This window comes from Leiobunum rupestre, chromosome 10 (assembly GCF_980474605.1).
Source record: "Leiobunum rupestre chromosome 10, qqLeiRupe1.1.hap1, whole genome shotgun sequence".
Lineage (NCBI taxonomy): Eukaryota > Metazoa > Arthropoda > Arachnida > Opiliones > Sclerosomatidae > Leiobunum > Leiobunum rupestre.
Window position 1 is genome coordinate 27,547,070 of NC_143393.1, and position 25,192 is coordinate 27,572,261.

Below are 25,192 nucleotides of genomic sequence, written 5' to 3' on the forward strand. Positions count from 1 at the left end.
CGGCCCGAGGTAATGTAGCACCTCGCCAAGAAAAAAGAGACATCTACCGGCCCACAAATTAGCTCGCCTTCTAATTAACAATTAATTCGTTACGGTTGCATCCTACCGTGAAGTCCGACAGACGTCATATTTCCGTGGAAATTCTTTGGGTACTTTGAAAGATATTACATAAATTTGGAGGAAATTCTTCTCAATATACGCTTCAATAATAACCCCATTCTGAGAGTAGTAATAGTAGTGTGGACGTGCTAGATACTCTTTATATGGTCGTTGTATTGGGCTCGTTTCTAAAGGACAAAACTCCGGTATGGTGACAGCGATTTTTGCGTCCACGCGAAAAACTTGTGCTGATTTGATAATATATTTTTAAATAGTAAATTAAACTAATTTAAAAATGGCAAATATGAATAAATAAATGAAATTTTGATAATTTGTAAACATTAAATTGAACTAATTTAGAAATGGCAAATATTAATAAATAAATACATTTTTGATAATATATCTTTAAATAGTAAATTAAACTAATTTAAAAATGGCAAATATAAATAAATAAATTTTGATAATATATTTATAAATAGTAAATTAACGAAATTTGTCATTTTTAAATTAGTTTAAAACCTCTATGCTTATCGCAGTTTCTTCTAACTTTCTTTCGTATGAGATATACATCGCATTGAGTTGTTTGGGTGCGAGAGAGAAAGCTTTCTATTTCTCTCGCTCCGAGTGGCCGCACTGAATCAAACCCCATTCCAAAAGAATATCGGACTTGGGGATGAAAATCGAACCCGCAACCCCCCCTCTTCTCCATAGCAACGAGGTTTCAAAAGATAAATCTCCCCCCTCGTGCTTGGAATGAAACAAAAATAAAACAACAAGTCGCTCGACTCAAAATACACTAGGCCTTTCCATAAAATATTTTCACTTTTTTTCTACGTCACCCACCACCATTTTCGCTAAGACTAAACAACAAGTTGGCTGTACTTTTTTAATTTTCTCCAAACATTTTAAGGGAGCTCGGGTTAGGCTTAGTGACATCGGAGTTCAAACTGATTTTAATTTATTTTCGATACTAATTAAATGAATTATTATTGCAATACTCATATCAACTCTATGAAAGTATTGTTAATACTTAGATATTTATTAGCTAGTATTTTATGATAAACAACAATCTTTACCTGATACACTGCTGTGACTGTCAATGAAATGTTAAGCCTTAGTTCACAAAGCTATAAACTTTTAAACATTATCAAAACCGTACAAAAAATTTCGTTATTTTAAATATTTAAATCCCCTTCTCTTATATAGTTAATTAAATAAAATACTTTTATACTTTAAACATTTCATATATCAAATTGGATTAATTTTAATCCGCCGTGTTTTGTAAATACTTACACTAGGTAGCAGACGACATACCGAGCTCAAGAGTCGAGCGAGGGTAAAAACAAGGAGTAATATATGTAACGTTGATCTAAATTATCCTTGCAAAAACGAACATTTTATTGAAAAGGATAGTTAGGAAAAATGAAGTTCTAGAAAATTTAGAAAGTAAATGAAAATTTTATTTGATTAATATCGCAAAATCTTTGCCCCTTAGTTATGCATTTTACGGGAAATACTGAAGGAAATATTAAAAAATAACGATAACTTTAAAGTTTCGATATTCTTTAGCCAAGCAGTGTTGCTACAGTACCTGGAAAACCTGGATAACCAGGAAAATTCAAGGAATTTGAAAATGGGTTTGAAATTTTGGGAGAAGTCAGGGAATTTGAAATTGAGTTTGAAATTTGGGAGAAGTCGGGGAATCTAAAAATGGGTCTAAACTTCAGGGAAAAGTAAGCAATTGCAAAACCTTTTAAAAACGTAAAGGAAAGGTTAGGGAATTTAATTTTAATTGCAAATGCCGAACGTTTGTTAAAATACAGATAACAAATTTGCCAAATTTTGGCTTAAAATAAGTCGAGGAAAATATTTGGAAATGATCAAGGGAAACCTGGAAATGTACTGGAATTTTTATCTGAAAAATCTGCGGCAACCCTTTCTAGCAGTCTCATTTTAAAAGCGTTAAATATGGCGAAAACCTATGAAAACATAGCACCGGCGAAAAGCGGAAGGTTCACGGGCTGAGTAAAAAGTATATATATAAGAAAGAACAGCTAGGAAAGAACAAAAATAAGTTGATTTGAGAGTCCGGCTTGACTGACAGTTACTTTTAAAGGTTTGAAGATTTAAAATCCGTTCGGTTGACTAAGATGCAGGCCGCCTTCGCGCCTAGTAGCGGGTGAGCGGCGCGTCGTAGCCGCAGCTGGGAGCCACTGGAGGAAATTGCATTACATCGGAGTAAAAAGAGTCTCTGACGTTGATTTCGTTTTTATTAGACACGCTTTGAACTTTCTCTTCTCTCTAACTTCAATTTTATAGTGTTGGTAAATCGCTTGTTAAGGACCAAGCTGTACAGCCAGCCAGTAATAATGGTATTTCCAGGAGCGGAGTTCCAAATTCGACCTATTTTTAGAGCATTATTTTCACGTTGATATTACCATTAATCTGATAAAAGGGTGAATCTGTTGATTTTCGACCTTTTTTCCCAAGCATTAGAGGAGTGAAAGGAAAGTCCTGTCAAGTTGAATTGACGCTGCTTCTTTTGGATAACTTTACAGTGGTGGATTAACCCTCACGCGGGGCCACCTTAAGCTTGACGTTTATTAATATCCAATGGTCTTAATCTAGACTACCTTTTGGCTAATGTTTCGCGCGCCCCCCTACGTTTTGGCTAATGTTTCGCGCGCCCCCCTACGTTTTGGCTAATTTTCCGCGCGGCCCCCTACGTTTTGGCTAATGTTCCGCGCGGCCCCCTACGTTTTGGCTAATGTTCCGCGCGGCCCCCTACGTTTTGGCTAATGTTCCGCGCGGCCCCCTACCTTTTGGCTAATGTTTCGCGCGGCCCCCTACCTTTTGGCTAATGTTTCGCGCGGCCCCCTACCTTTTGGCTAATGTTTCGCGCGGCCCCCTACCTTTTGGCTAATGTTCCGCGCCCCTATTCTTCAACCTCCGCAGCCTGTTGTAGTGCTACCAATATGTTACATTCCCTTCCAGCAATCTAATCTGGAATTTTATCCGATTCGTTATCCCAAGAAACCGATCTTAATTGGTCCGCTATAATTAATCTCGGTAATTTCATTTATCTGAACAGATATCTTGGGGACGCGAGGCAAAATAAATAGAGATTGAAAGTTCGAAGGGAAGTTAATCCGGAGGATGTCTAAAATCGAGAACTTCGATTCATCTGAAATGCGCTCACCTTCCAGTTTCGGGTTTTAACTATTTGATTTGCATTTGGACCCAAATCATCTAATCGGTTAATATCTTAACGTAAATACGGATAACCTGATTTATCACAATGCATTTATCGCTTCAGATAACGCCATTGTTATCTGAGGATCGATTTGAGAGACTAGTGTATTGGTTAATCGGACGCTGCGGTTTTAGTATCTCAAAATATATAACGTCTGTAAGTTTCAGGGTTGGAAAAAAAAAAGTGTTTTTTAATAAAAACTCAAAAATCCGTTTTTTTTTTCAATCAGGTTTTTTTAAACACTGCTATTATTTACTTTTAAGCTATTTTTCGCTTTTGTTTAACCGTGCATACATATTACCAATCAACTAAAAATTAATGAGTATTATTACAAGTCTCACGTGACCAGAACAAAGTTTTAGTTTTAGTTTAATAATATAAATGCAGGGTGACCAGGAAAATGCCTTTAAAATTTTATAGAGAAAAAAGGAAATTTTCAAGGGAATTAAACGGAAATATACACTATAAGAGAGGGGGAAGGAGCGAAAAAGAGTGTATAGGAAAATAAGGATTATTATCGAAAAACAGTAGCTAAAATGAAGTTAAATATATTATGAAGAAGGGTATACTATGACGGAATGAGAAAACCTAAGGAATTTATAGGAAGGTATTGAAAATATAGGAAATGTGGTCCCCTTGTAAATGTTTTAGAAATGTAATCATTTCTTTAAGAAAATGTACACACATTTTGGAATAATTTTTAGTTAAATAAAAAAATTATTAATAAAACTAATTTTAAGCCAGCCAACCCTAGTAAGTGTAGCTGCTGGAACGTAAAACGTGAAAAGAAAATACTATTTAATTGAGCTTTACTGTACCCAATACCGTAGGATGCTTTGGAAGTCCCTACCTCCATCTGGTGGCAGAAAACGTTACTAAAACATTAATATCGTTTCCTCTTAAAGAAATTAGCGGTTTTTTCGACGTCTAAGCATCAGTATCCAGGAACTTTAGCCTAATGTTTATTTTGGTAAAGCAGGGTACACGACGACGTCAACATGTGGAATATTCTCTGAACTTATCCGACGTACTTCTGTCCAAACACGGAATTCGTCGTCGCGTGTCCTCCTTTACCAAAATAAATATTAGGCTAAAGTTCCTAGATACTGATTGCCGGTTTTGTAACGAAGCGATTACCCACTTCCGGCACGTCACTTCCTAAAAACATCTATTTTAAAGGTAGTATAACCCCTCTTGTTTGGTAGGGTGCGCTTAGACTATACCGACTAGCTTCCACAAGCCTTCTTAGCGGGGTGGGTGGGGGGGGGGGGGCAAGGAAGAAGTAGGAAGGCTTGTAGAAGCTAGTCGTTGTAGTCTAAGCGCACCCTACCAAACAAGAGGGGTTATACTCCCTTTAAAGGTCTAAATTTAAAATGTGCTCTGAACAGTTTTTATTGGATGTTAAAACCAATCTGCCTAATACTGAATTCATACGAGACCTATTAACCCAGATAAAACCACGTTTAATAAACCGAAGTTAATTTTCAAATCGGTTTTATTTACTAACTATAACTATATTAATTCTTGGTTTTAAATAAACTGAACTTGACTTATATTATAATCGTCTGAATAGGGTATAATAGTACCATAAGTAACATAATAAGAATAAGTGTGTCACTTCCTATTGTCATAATGCTAATTTTCGGACTGAACTTTTTTACACACAATCCGTCAGGGATTTGTGTGTACTGGACTCACGTACAGACTACAGTGTAGCCGATGCCGATGCCGCCGCATTCCACATAACTAACTCTTCAACAATTAGGTCTCAAGAAGTTAATCATTTCTCCAACCAGTTGTCTAAAGCAGCGGTTCCCAAAAGGTGTCCCGCGGAGCCCCAGGGTTCCGCGGAAGGGTCACAGAGCTTCCGAGAATTCGCAGCGCGGCCATCTCTGTTTCTGTCAAGAGTCTTTTAAGATAAATAAAAAAAATAATTGTGGTTCCGCCAGAATTAAGTGGATAATTTACGGGTCCATAGCAAAAAAAAAATGGAAACCGCTGGTCTAAAAATTAATTTAATTTAACGTGTTCCAGGAATCCATACCTCTACTTGGAATGCTTATCTTGCCGTATCGCGTATGATAAGATCACTCTGACGGCTTTGGCCCCGCCTACGAGAGAAAAATCCCCTCTGCGCGCGCTCCCCTCTCACGTTGCTATTTGTGAAGTTAATATAGTGACATAAAAAAAAAACCGTCAGCCACATCGAGACGAAAATCTGCCGTGATAAGCAATCCAAGTAGAGGTATGGATTCCTGCGTGTTCGCGTTTCGCTACCCTATTTCCAAAACCACGTAGCTCGAAAAATTCGGTTTGTCTAAAAATTAATTTAAATTAACGTGTTCCCGTTTCGGTATTTTATTTCCAAAACCTGGTAACTCGAAAAATTCTTTTTCGATAAAATTCCTCTTGGGTTTATTAAGTTAATGTACCATATGATTGGAAATTTGTTCAAATTTAAATTTAATATTTAAAATATAGTTAATGCATCGGTGGGATTTTGTGTCCTTAAATGTCGGTGACATCTTGTTTCGGCTGGGACTCGCAACCGAACTGAACAATGTATAATTTTTCTCGGTTGTAGTAGTTTATTTCGGCATTTACACAGTGGCGTAGCTGATGGACCGCAGGGCCCGCGATGCGGGGGGGGGGGCTCGAGCTTCGCAGGGGGGCCCCGCTAAACATAAAAAATAAAAAGGGGGGCCTCATAGAGATTTTGGCGGGGGGGGGGGCTCTGAGTTCTCAGCTACGCCACTGCATTTTCATATTTAGACACGAGGAGGCTCTGCGCTGAACTAAACCTTGATAAAGCTAAATAACTCTGAAAATACGTTCGATGATAATTTTAATATATTGTCATACTTATTTTTTACATTACTTATGGAACTATTTCTATGTATGGTTAACTGTTAGCGCCATATTTTAAGTAATTTTTAATTAAGAGTCAGGTTAAATATTTTATCGTATACTAATATGAAATAGAAATAATAACTTGATCACGCATTAACTCTGAAAATGCGTTCGGTCGTAATGTTTGATAATTGTCATACTTATAATTATTATGTTACTTATGATAGTACTAATGATAGCGTAAACTCTGAAAATGCGTTCGGTCGTAATGTTTGCTAATTGTCATACTTAAAATTGTTACCGATTGTTACTTATGATAGCGGAACCCTTGAAAATGCGTTTGCAGGGTTGCCACGGTACCTGGAATTCCTGGAAAAGTCAGGGAATTTGAATATGGGTATAAAAGTCGGGAATTTAAAAAAATAGTCTAAAAATCAAGGAAATGTCCAAAGAATTTAATTTCGGTTGTAAATAGGAAACTTTTTCTAAAATATAGGTTAAAAAATACCAAATCTTGATTAAAAATAAGTCAGGGAAAATCTCTGGAGATGGTCAGGGAAAACCTGGAAAAGTCAGGGAATTTGACTGTCAAAAAACCCTGGTTCGGTCGTAATGTTTGCTAATTGTCATACTTATAATTATTATGTTACTTATGATAGTACTAATAATAATAATGTAAACGCAAAACCGCAGCCCGACAATATCACGGCTTCCTGAAACTATTGTTGAAAATTTACACTCATTTTAGAAATAGAAAAGTGGGTTAAATAACCGAAAATAATCTATTATGTACTTTTTCGCAATCGGCGTTCGCTTGAACGGCGGGCTTTCATCGGGAGATTAGGATGAAGGGGTAGACGCTTGTGTCAGAATGACCCCCCCCGTTTTGCTAAACTACTGCCCTCTACCGGTAGCTGCGTAATATATTTTTATTGTGATGATTTTGCGGCCGTCGCCCCCCCCCCCTTCGGTTCCTTTTGCGGACCGTTGAGTTTTTAGGTCGATGGAGTCTAGAGATTTATTTTATCTCTCTCTTCTCCGATCCTTAGCAGACTATACAATTCTTTTCCCAAAAGCAGAAGCAACAAAGAAAGGATACGGGGGGGGGGGGGGTCGTTTTGAGCCCATCTTTTGTTATGGAGTGCAATTTTGAATATTAGTCGTTTTTTTTACTTCGCTTCGAAATCGTCAAATAGTCCTTTAAATAAAAGATCATTCATAGCCGTTTATAGACAGGGTTGCCACAGTACTTGGGAAACCTGGAATTTCTGGAAAAGTCAGGGAATTTGAAGTATGGATTTAAAAATCAGGGAAAAGTCGGGGAATTTTAAAAATTAGTTAAAAAATCAGGGAAAAGTCGGGGAATTTTAAAAATTAGTACAAAAATTAGGGAAAAGTCAGGGAATTTAAAAAATTAGTACACAAATCGGGGAATTTTAAAAATTAGTACAAAAATCAGGGTAAAGTCGGGTATTTTAAAAATTAGTACAAAAATCAGGGAAAAGTCGGGTATTTTAAAAATTAGTACAAAGGTTAGGGAAAAGTCGGGTATTTTAAAAATTAGTACAAAAGTTAGGGAAAAGTCGGGGAATTTTAAAAATTAGTTCCAAAATCGGGAAATGTCGGGGAATTTAATTTCGATTGCAAATAGGAAAAGTTTACTTAAATATAGGTGTAAAAAGACAATCTTGGTACAAAATAAGTCAGGGAAAACCTGGAAAAGTCAGGGTTGTGAAAAGTCTGCTGCGACTGGACATGTAACTGGTTTTTCTATGGTTTCTCTTTATACTGCCAAAGCTGAGAATTTGCTATGCATAGATCTGGCAGCATTCTTCATCAGGGGGCAAGACAGTCAGAGAGGGGTTTATTTAAGCGCCCACTTTAAATGCAAAATGAGGGGGAAGCTACTAAAGAAATCTGGTGAACAAACCGTGATAAATCGAAATAATTATTAACTGAAATATATTAAATATTGGAAATCCAGGGTAAATATTGAAAATCTAGAGATTTCCAAAGAAATGTTAGAAATCTCGAGAATTAAACGGAAATATTTTCGATATTTCTGGAAATCTAGAAATATTGGAAATATTTAACAGGGTTCGTACACGACATGGAAAACCTGGAAAAGTCAGGGAATTTCAAAATGTTTCCAAAAGGTCAGGGAAAAGTCAGTGATTTTAAAAGGTTTCCAAAAGGTCAGGGAAAAATCAGGGAATTTAAAAATGGTCCCAAAAAGTAAGGGAATTTTAAAATGATCCCAAAAAAATCATGCAAATAAATTTTTTAAACAAATTTTTTCCAAGATTTTTACCTCAAACTAGTGATGTAAGTCGGGTAAATACCCAGTGGGTAGGGTATTTTTAAATAGGTATTTACCCGGGTATTTACCCCATGCACGGGTAAATACCCAAAACTAGGGTTTTTATGATTAGAGCGTTAGTTAGTATCGGGTCGAGTGGAGCTATCTGTTATCCTCCTTGTCTACATCTTTTGCTTGGTTTGGGCTTATTAGGTTGGGCCATTTGGGCAAACTACATTTTTAAAAGCAGTTTTATGTTAGTCAATTTTATTTCTAGCCTGGGAGTTATTCAAAGATAAAAATAAAGGTGTTGCTTTCATGTGTATATTGCTGTAAGGAATACAAACATTCTAATGTCAACAAAATGACAAAGTATATCAGGAAATGTTTTAATGGCCCACATGAAATGAATAAAATCCTTAATTGCTCATGTTACTGTTAGTGTTAAGCCTGGTAATAAAATAGTCATGATGAGGAGTCTGAGGAGAGCCAGGGGCAGCAGAGACTGAACTTTCAAGTGATCATCCAGATAATGAATAAATAATATTTAATAGTTATCTCATATGTAATGTTACTATGTAAAATTTGCAAAAGAAGTGAAAAAACCATAATTAATATTTAATATGAGAATAACTTGATGTGTTTGTGGGTTTTTCAATTACCATATTCTTAACTTAATAAATTAAAAAATATTTAACAAAGAAATTAAAGGTGTTTATAAACACATGGGTATTTATGTATTTTGGGTATTTACCCGGGTAAGTACCCAAGGTATTTACCCTGCGTTATAAATACCCGGGTATTTTACATCACTACCTCAAACCATTCATTTATTCTACAAAAATGGACAGGGAAAATTTGTCAATTTGGTCAGGGAAAACCTGGAAATGTCAGGGAATTTCATTCCGGAAATTTTGTATGAACCCTGTTTAAGAAATATCGGAAATATTTGGAAATCATAAATCTGGTGTATAAGTTTTTTCGAAGTGGCGACTCCTCGATGCCAAATTAAAGAAATACGAACTTCCAATCAATGTTCCACGCGAAATTTATTTTCAATTTAACGAGAAAGGTTTTCTAGGACGAATATTCCATATCAACTCAATTCAGTTTATTAATTCATAGAAATTCTCAGAGGTATACAAAAGCGCGTGTCGTGGGCTAAGTCAACTGGCGCCTTGTGATTGTAATGATGAGATATTTTGGGGTCATCCATGTCATATTAATGGGGAATTTACGTGAAAGAACGCGTATTGACGTCATCAGGGATGCCACACATGGTAGACATAGTACCTGGAAAACCCAGGAAAAGTCCAGGAATTTAGTTAGGGTATTTTAATAAATACGGGAAAAGTCAGGGAATTTTAATAAATTGTAAAAACTTCAGGGAAAAGCTAGGGAATTTTAATAATTAGTAAGAAGTCCAGGAATTAAATTTTTGGGTGCAAATGGAAAATATAGGTTAAACATTGTCAAATTTTTATTTTAAAAATTAGGGAAAACCTCTAGAAATGGCCAGGGAAATCCTGGAAAAGTCAGGGAATTTTAATCTTAAAAAACTACGGCAACCCTGCCACAGGTTTGTTTGAGAATACAGGGAATTTAAAAATAGGTCTAAAATGTTAGGGGACTTAAACTCATCTTGAAAATGTTTGAAAAATATATCTAAATTAATAGGGTTTTGTAAACTTTCCGTTGATTGCTTTGGTTAAAACATAACCCGAAGAGTCGACTTACTAAAATATTAGATTAAGTGAATTCTTCTGATAAAGTAAAGGTAAACATAGTTTTATTTTAGCCTCAAAAAGGTCACAGAAAATAATCTAAAAAGGGTCAGGGAAAAGTCAGGGAATTTTATTCTGAAAATATTGAGCAAATAAACAGTAACTAAAATTTCTAAAATAATTTAATCAGGGAACTGAGAGGCATCTGAACGAATTTAGACTAGTTTCTAGTGGCGGAGTGGTTAGCACTTTCGCCTCGCAGCAAGAGGAGCCGGGTTCGATCCCAGCTTGTGGCACTAGGTGTAAACTCGGAACAACTCCTTCTGCGTTGAGTTTGCAAGTTCTCTCCCCACTGGTTTAAGGGGGTTTCCCCCGAGTTCTTCGGTAAAAACTTGCTTAGGTTATCGGTAATAGTTAGTGTAGGGAGCTGTTGGCTCGATCTCGTGGCATGCAGGGCTTGCCACCACCCTCCTACGCATTATAACCCGGCCACCTGAATTAAGGCTTCAAAAGTCGCATGATGACTTAGGCCTAAGGTGGTGCCTTGGGTATTAGCCTAGCTGATTATTTATTTTAACAAATCTGGTTTGCATCAACTGATTTGATAAACTAATGTGAATAATGTGATATATCGCACTGATTTCTTCAGTTCGGATAACGCAACTTTTATCTGAGCATAGTTTGGAACCGCTAGATCGTACCTGAGTGTGCCCCCCCCCCGTACCGTGGAGGGGCGTGGCTTATCTTCCGGGAATTCACGAGTCGAACAGAAAGCTTCCCCTGTATTATCCGTTCACCTCAATGCATTTTCCCAACAGACAACGTAACCCCTAAAATCGATTCGTTTAGATAACTTGTTTTCAAAACCAGCGCAGCGTGATAGATTGCTTTCGAAACGACAAGGCGGGGAGATCACAATTGCTTATATTTTGAAAATTCAAGCAAATAATATTATTGTACGTATAACAATTTTTCGTCCTTTCAAAATGCGAGGGGTCGGACACTTGCCATTATTTTGTACGGGATTTCGGGATTTCGTAGAGATTTTGTCTATTTTATCATTACTTTTTGAAGTGATTTTGGGATTTCAATGTTAATTTACCATAGAGAGAGTTAAAAGATTTTGAGATTTTAGACAAAGTGTACGGGATTTTGGTAAAAGTCCGACCCCTCGTCAAAATGCTTCGAACTGAGTCTGTAACCGATTTTACCCTCAAGTGTGACCGGGGTTTATTTTATCCCGGTGCGGGATGAAATTTGAATATTTCAATAGTCGTTTGTTTCCGAAAATATATAGACGCTAGAGAGAGATCTAGTGTCGAAAGCACCGCTCCATTCAAACCGCGTCAAAATAATACACGGCCAATTTCTTGACATCAAAGGAAAGTGTATCAAAACTAAACTTTTTCCCCGACCTCGTAAAATTCTCCCGGATATTGGCGCCGTATTTTTATGGGCTAAATCACATTTCCCAACTCTTTGCCAGCCAGGGATTAAACGACTCTATCCTTACAGTGGACTCGGGAGGACGGAACGAGGTACGGTTTGCGTACCGTATTACTATTTAGGAATGAGAGGTCACGCGGGACAATTTCCGCTAAATCGCTAAATTGTTTAAAGACGTGCCCAGACTACGTAAACGCGAATCAACTAAAGGGGGGCAGTAAATGGCCACTACCCCCCACTCCCCGAAAAGGTTTATAAGCTATATCCCCCTTAACAATGATAACAGAACGGGGGGGGGGTGGATATTTATAACCTTCTTAATTTTATTTGGGCCACCCCACTCGTTGTCATATTTAAATCTAGCCGACGTAATGGAATCGCCTCGCAACGAAAATGAAACTTTTATATTATTTTTCGGGGATAAAGTGTAGTGCTCTCACGCTGCGGGCCAAAATGGCTCCTCCCACCTTGAAATGGTACAAGGGTTCTTTAGCGACCTCTCTTAAAAATGAAGTGCTGTAAAAGTTTTACGACTTTTAATATTTTAAAATGCGTCTACAATATTTAATTATAAATAAATGGACAACCTTGGTTAAGTTTAAAGGAATAACCGCCAGGAGGTGAATTTTCTCAAATCTAGTTGAAAGAAAAAATAGTATTCAGGTTAAAGGCCGACTACATGAATTTTCGGTTTACTCAGACTTTAACTGGAAGTAGGCTGACTGCATAGCACACGTGCCTTGCAGTCAGCCTACTTCCAGTCAAAGACAGAGTAAACCGAATATTCATGTAGTCGGCCTTTAACAGTTATATGTCAGCTCAATTATAGCCCACTTGGAAAAAATGTAAACCAGATTTTTGATATACAAATATTTGTTATATTTCTGTATTTTCGATATTTCTCAACGATTTCCGATATTTCCAAAATATCTCCGGATTTACCGAGTTTTCTAGTATTTCTCAGAATTTCTTATATTTCCGATATTATTTTTGGGATTTTATGAATTTCCAAAAATAATTATTTCGATTTCTTTCCCAACAGTTTCCTAATTTCTTGTGTATGTTTCAGTATTATTGAAAATTTTCTATATTTCTTGTGGATTTATTAATTTGTAGAAATAATAATTTTTCTCGATACTTGTACACCAGATTAAATGATTTGCAAAAATATCTTTTATTTCTGTATTTCCGATATTTCTTGCGAATTTCGGTATTTCCATTATTATTTAAATTGTTTCTACGTATTTCTACAAATTTAAAAATGTCTACTGATTAACCGAGATTTCTAATATTTCTTCGAATTTCTTATATTTCTTATATTTCTTGTGGTTTTATTAATTTCCATAAATATTATTTTGCGATTTATCGCTACTTGTACACCAGATTTCTGAACCTCTTTTTTTCGTGATTTCCTGGTGATATGCTCCGCCTACACGAAGCGAAAGCCTGGCTTTAAACGAGGGCAGGCGGCGGGGCGTGGCTTTAAACGAGGGAATCACGAGGCGACCATGTCGCTAAATGCGTTGACTCGAATATAATCTGGATCGCACTTACAGAAACTAACTTTCGAAACAGGGTGGGAACTTTTTCTGGAAACTCAGCAAAATTTAGTTAATACGATGTCGCTGTGCGGAATCAGCTTAAAACATTTTAATAAACAGAAAATTATGTAAAATAGAGTGACCCTTCTCCTCGTTTACCGACTCATTTTGCATACGAAGTAAATTTGGAGGATTAAATCTTCTCGAGGGAGGCCAAATTAGAATTTACATAGGGTCCCTACTTTATTTTCCAAATTAAATAACGCGATTAAAACTTGGCCCGCAAAAATTGAGAATATTCCGACAATAGAGGCTTATAACTTGATATAAGTCACAATTTCAAATGTTTTGCGAATGTTAAAACAAAATAATACTTTATTAAGGTCTGGTAGTAAATTTTCGTATTTTTTGTGAACGTTAAAACCAATATTACTTTATCAAGTTCTGGTAGTATAATTTTTGAATGTTTTGTGAATTTAAAAACAAATAACTATTTATTAACTTCTTTTGATATAATTTTGAATGTGTTTTCGAATAATAAAACAATAAATTACTAACTTTTCGTAAAATAATTTTGTACGTAAACAATTTGTATTGGTTTACCATAACCCCACACCGACATTCTATTCCGAAAGTAAATCTTTAGGGTGGCGGCTCGCGCTTTAGGGTGGCGGCTCGCGCTTTAGGGTGGCGGCTCGCGCTTTAGGGTGGCGGCTCGCGCTTTAGGGTGGCGGCTCGCGCTTTAGGGTGGCGGCTCGCGCTTTAGGGTGGCGGCTCGCGCTTTAGGGTGGCGGCTCGCGCTTTAGGGTGGCGGTTCGCGCTTTAGGGTGGCGGTTCGCGCTTTAGGGGTGGCGTCTTACACTGTAAGAATGATACTTGTAATCAACTAACTCAACTAGCTGGGGCCTACCAAGCTACTGGACAAAATACAAAAGGCGGTGACTGAGGACTCGCGGTGAGAGAAATGCAAGGCAAAAAGAGGTTGCACGAAACTAAAGAGAAATAATCGATGGAAAAAACCGGCTCGCGTGTTTCGACTCAATAGATTTTCTAAAAAATAAATTCCCGTTCAATAGGCTCAATACCAACTTCCATCGCAATCATAGTGATGTAAAATACCCGGGTATTTATAACGCAGGGTAAATACCTTGGGTACTTACCCGGGTAAATACCCAAAATACATAAATACCCAGGTGTTTATAAACACCTTTAATTTCTTTGTTAAATATTTTTTAATTTATTCAATTAAGAATATGGTAATTGAAAAACCCACAAACACATCAAGTTATTCTCATATTAAATATTAATTATGGTTTTTTCACTTTTTTTGCAAATTTTACATAGTAACATTACATATGAGATAACTATTAAATATTATTTATTCATTATCTGGATGATCACTTGAAAGTTCAGTCTCTGCTGCCCCTGGCTCTCCTCAGACTCCTCATCATGACTATTTTATTACCAGGCTTAACACTAACAGTAACATGAGCAATTAAGGATTTTATTCATTTCATGTGGGCCATTAAAACATTTCCTGATATACTTTGTCATTTTGTTGACATTAGAATGTTTGTATTCCTTACAGCAATATACATATGAAAGCAACACCTTTATTTTTATCTTTGAATAACTCCCAGGCTAGAAATAAAATTGACTAATATAAAACTGCTTTTAAAAATGTAGTTTGCCCAAATTGCCCAACCTAATAAGCCCAAACCAAGCAAAAGATGTAGACAAGGAGGATAACAGATAGCTCCACTCGACCCGATACTAACTAACGCTCTAATCATAAAAACCCTAGTTTTGGGTATTTACCCGTGCATGGGGTAAATACCCGGGTAAATACCTATTTAAAAATACCCTACCCACTGGGTATTTACCCGACTTACATCACTACGCAATCATAAAAATAATTTATTCAGTTTGACAGAGCCTCAGTTTTCATGATTTCCGGAAGATAGTCTCCGCCCCCGCGGATCGTAGCGGAGTGTTTTCCGCCGCCCCTTATCTCGAGAAAGATTACGCGACGAAAGGCGAAGGGGGCGTGGTTTTTCTTCCGGCAATCACGAGGCGAACAGGCGGCTCCGTTCGCATTCTCTTCCTAACATTTCAGAAACGCATTACCGACCATTTTTGACTTTTTGAGTTTCAATCCTCCTCATATTAATTTTAAAGTGCTGATTCTAAAATTCAAGTCCGTTTTCTTCTATCTGGTCTAGTTTCCGAGATGTAAAAACGCATTAACATCGAAAAGTTTCGAAAATACTCCGCAGAAACGCATTATGTATAGTTATTAACCAATATTTAAATTAAATTATTAAATATTTTCGGTTGCCATGGTAAATCGAATGGGTAGTGCAACGTCTCCTTTTGGGAAATTTCATATCTCATATGTCTACATTACGCCCGACTTTGAACCAAATCGGCAATAAACACCTCGGGTACTCTCCTTTGTCAGTTTTAGCCAAATATAAACGTACAAAAAGCATTATGTCAAATTATTCTGACATTTACTTAATTTTGGCGATTGTCGTTGTCACATTTAGATTGAGGACTCAAAGAAACCCCTAACAACTAGTTTTCAGTTACCTAAAATCCTAAATACGGTAGTATTGTTATTTTTCATAAGAATGAAAAAAATCGATTTATCTCGAAATGCCGAAACGTAGTGCAGTTAATCTGGTCTATACGTATCGCTACACGTTACGCAACTCCCGCAAACGCGTAGCTAGCTTAATATCGAACGCTTTCTTTCAAAACTATTTTAGACCATTCCGAAAAACGTATCGGGAAAAAAAAAACTATACGAAAAGTTAAGAACCAACAATATTGGGTTTTTCCCCCTAAGATAAAACCATTTCCCGCTAGGGATAGAAGAATAAATTTACGTAACCAAAAAATGACTATAAAAAAAAAGGTTTTTTTGGGATGGAAAAAAATCAGCGCTATCTGTTCGACGCGTTACTTATTTTGTCTGGTTGTATTTGGCCATACAGTTATCGTTGATTTTATTGATACTAGGGCTGCTCAGTTGCCATCCAAGAAACTTTTACCCGAAACACGTGACATCGATTTTATTCCGCCCTCTGGTGGGGAGAGACCCAAGTAATTGTGGCGAATTTTTCTTCTTTATACGTTAGATGTTAAAGGTATCGGTAACGACCCTGGCTCCCTCTAGACATGACACCCGAAACTATCTACTTCGGTGTTATCATCATCATTGGATGGTAATAAAAAGAAAGCCAAAAGGAAAACCTAGATGGCGTTGGTAGTGCTACAGCGTTAGTTCCTCCCTCTCGCCTTTGTTGAAATAGTGGAAATCAACGGGCGAAAAAAAAAGGGTATTCTAGTCGGTCGAATAATATTGCCTTTTTCGTAAAACTGTTGCTATCATTTGGAAGAAGAATTTGAAGGGTTCCTACAGACGGGGTTATTTCGATAATTTTTTTAAAAGATAAAACCGATAAAGGTGGCGTTTTATTGATATTCCATTTGAAAACTAATACTTTAAAAGTTACGAAAATGTGAAAAAGAAGTAACATTTACAAATAGTCGCTTGCAAATTCTAGTACATTTCCCAGAGGGATGACCTCATCTTTCTTATCAAATATTTTACTGAAACTATGTAAGAAAAGTAAAACATTTTTCCATTTTCTAAAAACACGCTTAAGATACTTAAAATAATGCGTTTCGTGAAGAAGGGAAAAACCATTTACAGGCGAGGATGGCAGTTAAATACTTAAAAACTAAAAAAAGGTCATAAAAATATATAGAAAGAGACTTGGAGGATTATAAACATTATTTTTACCAAATAAAATGTGCTGTTGGTAAAAATTAAATTCTGTGGCGGATAAAAAGCAAAGTTTTTCTTCAACCTTGGGCGAATGAAGTGCCCGTATCTCAGGGCTCCCACCAGGTCCCTAACATACCTTAAGTCCTTATTTTTCTACCCTAAAGTACCTTATTTTCATGCAATCTAGGGAATTCAACATAATCTTAAAATATGTTTAAGCATCTGCTCAAGGACATTTTTCAAAATAATCAAAGCTGAGGATTAACGATAAAATAGTTCGACAAACTTGGAAACATAATTAAAATCCTAGGACTGAGTTTAGTTAAAATAAAGAACTTTTTGTTTTACACTGATCCTTAATTTGAAAAATTTTGGTCCTTAATCCCTAATTTAAATCCAGATTTTGGTGGGAGCGTGGTTCTTTCCGATATTGGAAAGATTTACACCCAAATATTAAATAAGTTAGCGAAATAATTGCACCGACGTTAGGTCATAAGTGTATAATTTTGTTACATAAGTGTGACACTTCCTATTCTCCACATGCAAAAGTTTTATTGAGAGCTATTCACAAGACAATGCATTACGGGCTTCGTCGCCGTTATGCGTCCGCTTGCTAACGCGTCACACGCAGTGGCGTATTATCCAATAGGCTGAGTAGGCTTAAGCCTACGGGCCCGGAGGATAAATGGGCCTGGTAGGATTTTTCTAGAAGGGCCCTCGAGAATAAATAATCCACAGTTAACGCAAAATATAAAAATATTTAAGCTTTTAGTTGGAAAAAAATTGTTGGAAAATTGTCCAAACACAAATTTTTGTAATCGCGTTGCCTACTGATTGTCGGATTTCATTTCAACAACCGCCGCTAAGATCGTCTATATTATCTTCGTTTTGTAGTAAAGCCGGATACATGAAAACGTTATTTTTTTTGATAATACTACTCTGCTTATTGATTTTATCTATATAGTATAATCAAAGCCTTTATTTTATGTATCCTGTTGTCCTCAAAATTAAATTAAATAATACTTTGCGAGTAGCCACGAAATAATAAAGGACCTGGACAGTACGGATCGGAGTCAGAGTCCGAGTCCATCACCAATGAGGCGGTTATTTTCATGACCAATTTTGATATATTATAATATTTGATTAATTGAATGACTGATTGACTGTGATAAACTGTGCGCTGTTCATAAAACTTAAGGCAAGTGCCAATCGAGAATGGATTAGAAATTCTAATTTCTGACTCGAGTTATCTGTGCGACCCAAATAGCAAGAAAAATAATTTCGCGGCTTCTGAGACGAATTCAGTTAAGGTGTGCTTTGTCAATGGTCAGTTCTTCATCTTGTATCATCAGATTTTTTTAGTTATATATATTTCATAAGAAAGTTTAGTATCGTACAAAGTACAGTCTGTTACCAAAGTCTTCGACAAAGGGAGTTTTTGCATTTACCTTAAATTTTCTCGAAACGTGTAAACGATAGAAAAATGAAACCAGAAGCAATTTTAATACTTTTTTATTTCCTTTCGCTTGGAGTTGTCGTATTTTGCAAAGCGATAATAGTTACGGCGGAAACGCCAAATGTCGTTTTTGACCACTTTTCAAATAATGGAGTTACGCCCCTGAAACCGGCATTTTCATTTTTCTATCGTTTACACGTTTCGAGAAAATTTAAGATAAATGCAAAAAGTCCCTTTGTCGAAGACTTTTGTAACAGATTGTACAACCATAAATGCTTAAACGAATAATATCAAAACCGCCGCGGCAAGTTTCCCAAGGTCAAGGGGCCCCTAAACAAAGCTAAGCTTAGGGGCCCGAGTGGTAGTTAATCCGCCACTGGTCACACGTAGCCTTTACCAGCGCCTCGCCAAGGGGAGATTTTCTTCTTGTGATGACGTCACTCCGTTACTAGCTCTCGGTAAAATATTGCACCTAACCAATGAAAACTGTACGCAAGAAAGTGCAACACTTTTGACGGGTTGCGTTCTCCTTGTGTGGGGCGCTGTGTTTGTTGCTCCTAGCTAGCAGAAACTGTCTTATTCAACTTGTTAAGAAGTTGCTCGCGCGTCTTGATATTTTAGTGTATACGGGCTCCAGCGATTCCGCGCGAGCTCCCTAATTTAAAACAAAAAGTACGCGAGCTTTTGACGATAATATATCAAGGAGCGCGTGGAACCTTTTCAAGACATAAATAGCGCGCGATGGAGGAGAGGAGAGGGGGGGAACCGATGTCGACCCCCAGACGACCTTCGATGAAAATGTTCTATAATAAAAAATAAACCATTTTCAACCGTAATGGTGTTCGCGTGCGTCTCATTTTGAAAAGGAAGAAAAAATCGTTTCTTATGATTATATATTTTCTTCAAAATTGGGTTAATGCTTTTTTAAGCGAAATATAGGGGCTCCGTAATTCCTTTTAAGTTCGACAAAGATAAGAACCCGTATTATCGTTCTCAAACATCAATTAAAACGATGAATAATTAGCTTTTTTAACTAGTTAGCATTTTCCTATTTAAGGATATAAATTCTTATCGAGACATATTGACCTCAATAGTTAAACTAACAGGCTCTGTTGATGTTAATAAACAAAATTACACGTCATTTACTCTTAAATAACGAGAAACATTGGAAGAACAATAAGAACGTATTTAATAATACTTGGGAAAAATTCCGAAGTACAGGCTAGCACCTATAATTGTTGATTTTATAAAATGTCTTTACGCTTGCCCAACTTGTTGAAATGTTGCCCTGGAATAGTTCAGCGAATGTCTAAGAATGAGTTCATAAACTCTTTAGTGGGAGATAAAACGGATCCACAGCTGGAGCGGGAAGGCAACATTTCAACAAGATGGTCAAGGTTATTTTATAGAAAGAACTATTCCTATAAATTCCAATAATTTTAAATTTTTCCTATTTTTTCCTATTTTTCTAAAATTGTCATTAGATAGCTGCTGAAACGCTTATCAAAAAGGTACTAAACACCTTAACTTATAGGAAATCTTAAAGAAATCAATTAATTATAATAATAATCACTTAAAAATATTATTATTATTAATTTAATTTATTGATGAAACATATACATCACCCTAGTGCCACATAAGCAATGAATTGCTTGTGTGTGGCAGAGTTTTAAATAATAAATTATAAGTTACAAAAGTAAAAATGTTAATTATGAATTACATTTTAGATTAGGAGAAAGGGTTAGTTAACAAGAATTCATTTAATTATCTAGTTTTTTATATAACTCAATAACACCAAGATTAATTATCCATGACATTACCTTTCTTTTTTAAATATAGCTATGGACAGTAAATTAAGAGGACAGGTTTTCGATACCCTTCCACAGTGCATTTTATTTCTCCCCGCGTATCAATCAGCCCGAGAGACTCCGAGGGAGTCTTGCAAGGTCGTTTGTACCACGTGATCTTAAATTTTCAAATTGGCAATCTAATGCGGTTGATATTGTTACGTAATTTTTTGCGCTTCATATTTTAGTAGTTTTTAATTTTAGTTTTTTAATTCTATAAAAACTATTAACTGATATTTAGTATATCATATTTAATCTATAAAAACGTGAAAAAATACCTTTTGGCGTAATAATGTACTTCGTATTTATCTTTTTTCTTTTTTCGAACAGTATCGTCCACTCTTAGCGATACCTGTTTTTTTTCGAATAACCTTGGCCAACTCGATTAGTGTGATTGGTTTACGGGGGCTGAAAACCAAGCTTTTTACCAATCCTCTAAAATCTACTATCCATGGTTTCACATTTCTTAATATCGTTATCCAGAAAATTATATAAATTTGGGCATGTCTTAGATAGCTGTTTAAACGCTTATGGGAAATGTACTACACACCTTAAAGGCCGACTACATAAATCTTCGGTTTACTCTGTCTTTCACTGGAAGTAGGCTGACTGCATGGCACACGTGTATTGCAGTAAGCCTACCTCCAGTGAAAAACAGAGTAAACCGAAGATTTATGTAGACCGCCTTTAATTTATAGGAAATCGTAAAGAAATCACTTAATTATAATAATAATCACTTAAAAATAATAATGATGTATATTATAATTACCACTAGGACTGGGGTTAACACTTATTTATCTGGCTGCTCTAAGCAGTGCTACGGCATTCTTATGGAATCTGATTTTTCCAAAAAAAAACGAAACACGTATTTTTATTAACAATTTTAATTTTGATACACGTTTTAAATATTGAAGCAATATTAAATGTGACAGAAAAAATTAAAGTGTTAAAATATTTGACTTTTGTTATAAGGGTTTTTTTATGGGGATGATGTTCCTATATAATCCTATTTTTTCAAGAGATTTTTAGTTATATCCCCACTGGTTAAAGGTGTTTTCGCTCGAGTTCTTCGATTTCCCCTTTCCATAAAAACGTGCTGAGGTTAACGGTAATAGTGAGTGTAGGGAGCTGATGGCTCGCGTGGCACGAAGGGCGTGCCACCACCCTCTAAGCAATTTAACCCAGCCACCTTTATAGGTGTTTCCATAAAACAAAACTTTATTGCGACGCGCGTTTCGCACGTGGACTCAAATTCCAAATTCTTTATCGACTCGAGCGCGCGCTTTCTATCTTAAATATTAACAGGAATCCATACCTCTACTTGGAATGCGTATGGTAAGATCACTCTGACGGCTTTGGCCCCGCCTACGAGATAAAAAATCCCCTTTGCTCGCGCTCCCCCCTCACGTTGTTGGTTGTTAAGTTGACATAGAGACGTCAAAAAAACCGTCAGCCACATCGAGACGGAAATCTGCCGCGATAAGCATTCCAAGTAGAAGTATGGATTCCTGTTAATATTTAAGACAAATTCAAATACAATATAAAATATAGTAATTGCGTTTTTAATAATTTGTAAATATTTAAAAATCCAGCTCAATTTGATGGTTTAAAGTGGACAGTTTGCAGAATTACGCTCCTGTACATAACTATATAATTACTCATAAGTGTGCCAGAAATAACTTTTTCTCAATGAGACCTTGGATATGACGTTTTTATCGTTTTTATAGTCATCAAAACTAGTTCTGGCGGGGAGGGAAGGAAGTTAAAACCAGTTTTACGCGAGGCACACTTATGAGTAATTATGTTACATATGGTATTAGCCTAGCTTATTATTAAGATAGTACGCTGACGTCACGGTCTAATTTACCCCGGCAGAAGTAGGGGGGGGGAGGAAAAACGTCACCGGAGTGTTCTTCAATCGAGTTGGAAGATGTCAGTTTTTCTGAGGGAGAAAGGTGCTATATAAAGCGCGATGGGGATTAGGAACGAGGCTAAAAATAATCTCGACGTTGTAATTCTATCTAAGCAGAAATAAATATATTCTTGATAATATCTGCATATTTAAATCTGTCGAAAATTAGATTCTTTTAAGAATAAAGGACCGACCTACTTTCCCAGCGAAGACGAGAAATTTTTATCTTACTTTTATCATTTTGTCCTTCCAAAATGGGAAAAACAGATTAATGATATTACAAAGAAGGTTTTAAACAGCTAACGTTTTTATAGATAGCAAAGGCGTTCAACATAAATAATAAACAACGTTTCTTTCCCATTTTACAGATAATTCAAGTTGATATCCGAAGAAGAGTACAAGAATTGACTAAAATTTCGAATCCGTCCAAAGAATTCAATCCATTTTGGTGAAATTTGCTTAAAAGAATATATTACTGTTATTATTGGAAAGTGCGCGTGCTGCAGTGGCCGTTGAAGGGTCGTGGAAACCCATTTTCGCGTTGACTGAAGATCAAGCGGTCGCGTTTTTGTATCGGAGAGTGCGTTCAGATGGAAGAGTGGAGTTGCAAACTAGTTTTGGTAGGGAATAGCAGAAGTGGAAAAACATCATTGGTGCAAAGATTCATTCAAGATCAATTTCTGGAGGTAAGCCCACTGTTTAATAGAATGTTTTATACTATATTTAAAAAAAACCGCGCTAATACATAATAGTTCTTTTTATAAACTAACGTGGCCTTCTTGTTGAAATGTTGCTCTTACGTCAGTCTCTTACTTTCACAAGCCTACGAGCGCGCGCTACAGTCACGAGGAGAATAGATTTTTCTAGCGCACGTGCAAATCACTCGTGCGAAGAATATACTAATAAATCTGTGTCTTGTGACGTAAGAGCAACATTTTAACAAGTTCGACAAGACCACTTTTTATTTTATAAAATCAACTATTATTTCGCGTGGATGCTAAAATCTTTGTTAGGCCTATAGCACTAATTTTTCGCGTCGTTGAAAAAAAATCTTCGTTAGGACTAAATTGTAAGTAAATTTTTTGGCATTGACTCAAAAATCTTCGTTAGGCCTCGCAATTGTTTCGCGTCGACGCAATAAACAATCGTAAGGCCTAACGCCATTGTTTCGCGTCGACGCAAAAAATCTTCGTTAGGCCTAACGCCCAGTCGCGTAGTTAGGGGGGGGAGTGGTTAGGGTGTGATTTGGGGAGTGACGCCCGATCGTGAAAAAATAAAAACTAACACAAACTAGAGACTAGCACACAATGATAACCGCCCCGGGTGTAACCCATGCTAGCAACGCCACTGCTAACGCCGTTGTTTCGCGTCGACGTAAAAATCTCAGTTAGGCCTAACGCCGTTGTTTCGCGCCGACGCAAAAAAATTTCCTTTAGGCTTAACTCCATTGTTTCACGTCGACGCAAAAAATCCTCCGTTAGCCTTAACGCCATTGTTCCACGTCGACGCAAAAAATCGTCGTTAGGCCTAGGACAAGTTTTTGAGTCGTTTGACTGCAATAGGGTAATGGCAATTCGTATATAGAATTTTTTTGTCAATAGGATAAAAGCGTAGGTGACGTTTTGTGACGTCATAATGCCAAATCCCTATTCCGATAAGGAATGGCAGCGTCAGTCGCGTAGATAAGGGGGGTTCCGTGTGCAACCCCTCCATTGGCGTAGCTTTGAATGTACGAGATTCATTCAGACAGACTATCATTAACTGAATTCGTTCTGTGCCATACTTAAGTTTATTATCCACTTATGATTTTGGATCGCAAAAGGGAAAAATAGCTATATTTAAGGAACAATTTTCGTTACTTACAATATTTCTAACAGAAATAAGCGAGTTTCAATAACCACACTGATATTTATAAAATCATAACAGGGGTTTGCAGGTAGTTTTACATTAAACATATTACAACATGGAACTATGAATTATATTTTGATTAAAAGCATTTAATTTTAAAATTCAATCTGGAGTTTGAGATTAGTGCTTAAATTTTAACTGCAACTGATCAGGTTATTCAGGTCGTAACTTTCAGGTATCTGAAGGTAATCAGTTTGCCAGATCAGGTAATATTTTATATTAATGCAATTTGATCACAGTGATCAAATTATATCTGATTCCTTGTCACAAGTACCTGATCTGAACTAATCAGTTATAATTCATTAGGATATTTAAAGATAATCAATGATAAAGATCAGGTTTATATTTAACATTTCCTCTCCTAGAAATTCAACTCATTATCCTAAGAAAACTGATTTGAACCACTTATGTAAGCAGGTGCAGAAAGCGAAAAATCACATGAGAAAATCACTGCAACCCACTGAAATATTGTGAAAAATCATTGACAGACAAATTGTTAAATAGAACGTTTTTCTAAGATAAGAAATCAGGTGTACAAACGTGTTACTCCCACGGCACGACCTCAGATATTTGAGATCAAACCAATTTAAATGTAGTGGATAAAATTAAAAATTACATACACCGCTGAGTAGTTTGTTTCAGTATGAGCTCAGAAGAGATAACCTAATTATTCTATCGACAGTAGTTTTTGTACAACGGCTTAATCTTTTGGAAAATATCTAGAGAGCGTATTTTCCTGCGCTTTTAATTTACATTGGAATGTCCCAAACTATGCAAACATAAAAATGTGAATGTGACTTCTCGGAATGCGGATAATCTCATTAAAATTAGAGTTTTAGAATGTTACGAGAGAAAGGACGAAATACGAGAACATATTTAGGATTACCGAGAACATACTTATTCGCTCATTTTCTCTTATGGGTTGTAAGAACTACTTTTTTCATCTTTCGATAGTAGAGAGATTAATTCGGTGTTTGATAAAGCTACGTCTGCACTTCTAGAAGTTTCCCGTACACGTTTTCTGGGGCGGGTTTAATCTCCCTAATTAGAATTGCTGTTTT

The 25,192-nt window shown here is 36.4% G+C and overlaps 1 protein-coding gene across 1 annotated transcript in view; it reads left to right on the plus strand.

The window, feature by feature from the left end:
* The window catches only part of LOC149925308 (ras-like GTP-binding protein rhoA), a 77,888-nt gene that overhangs the window by 23,774 nt on the left and 28,922 nt on the right, over positions 1–25,192 (plus strand). Inside the window, exon 2 of the mRNA XM_090159644.1 lies at positions 22,592–22,909. Within this exon, the coding sequence (XP_090015770.1) occupies positions 22,814–22,909 (96 nt within the window). The 5' untranslated portion in view covers positions 22,592–22,813. The remainder of the gene's footprint in view (positions 1–22,591; positions 22,910–25,192) is intronic.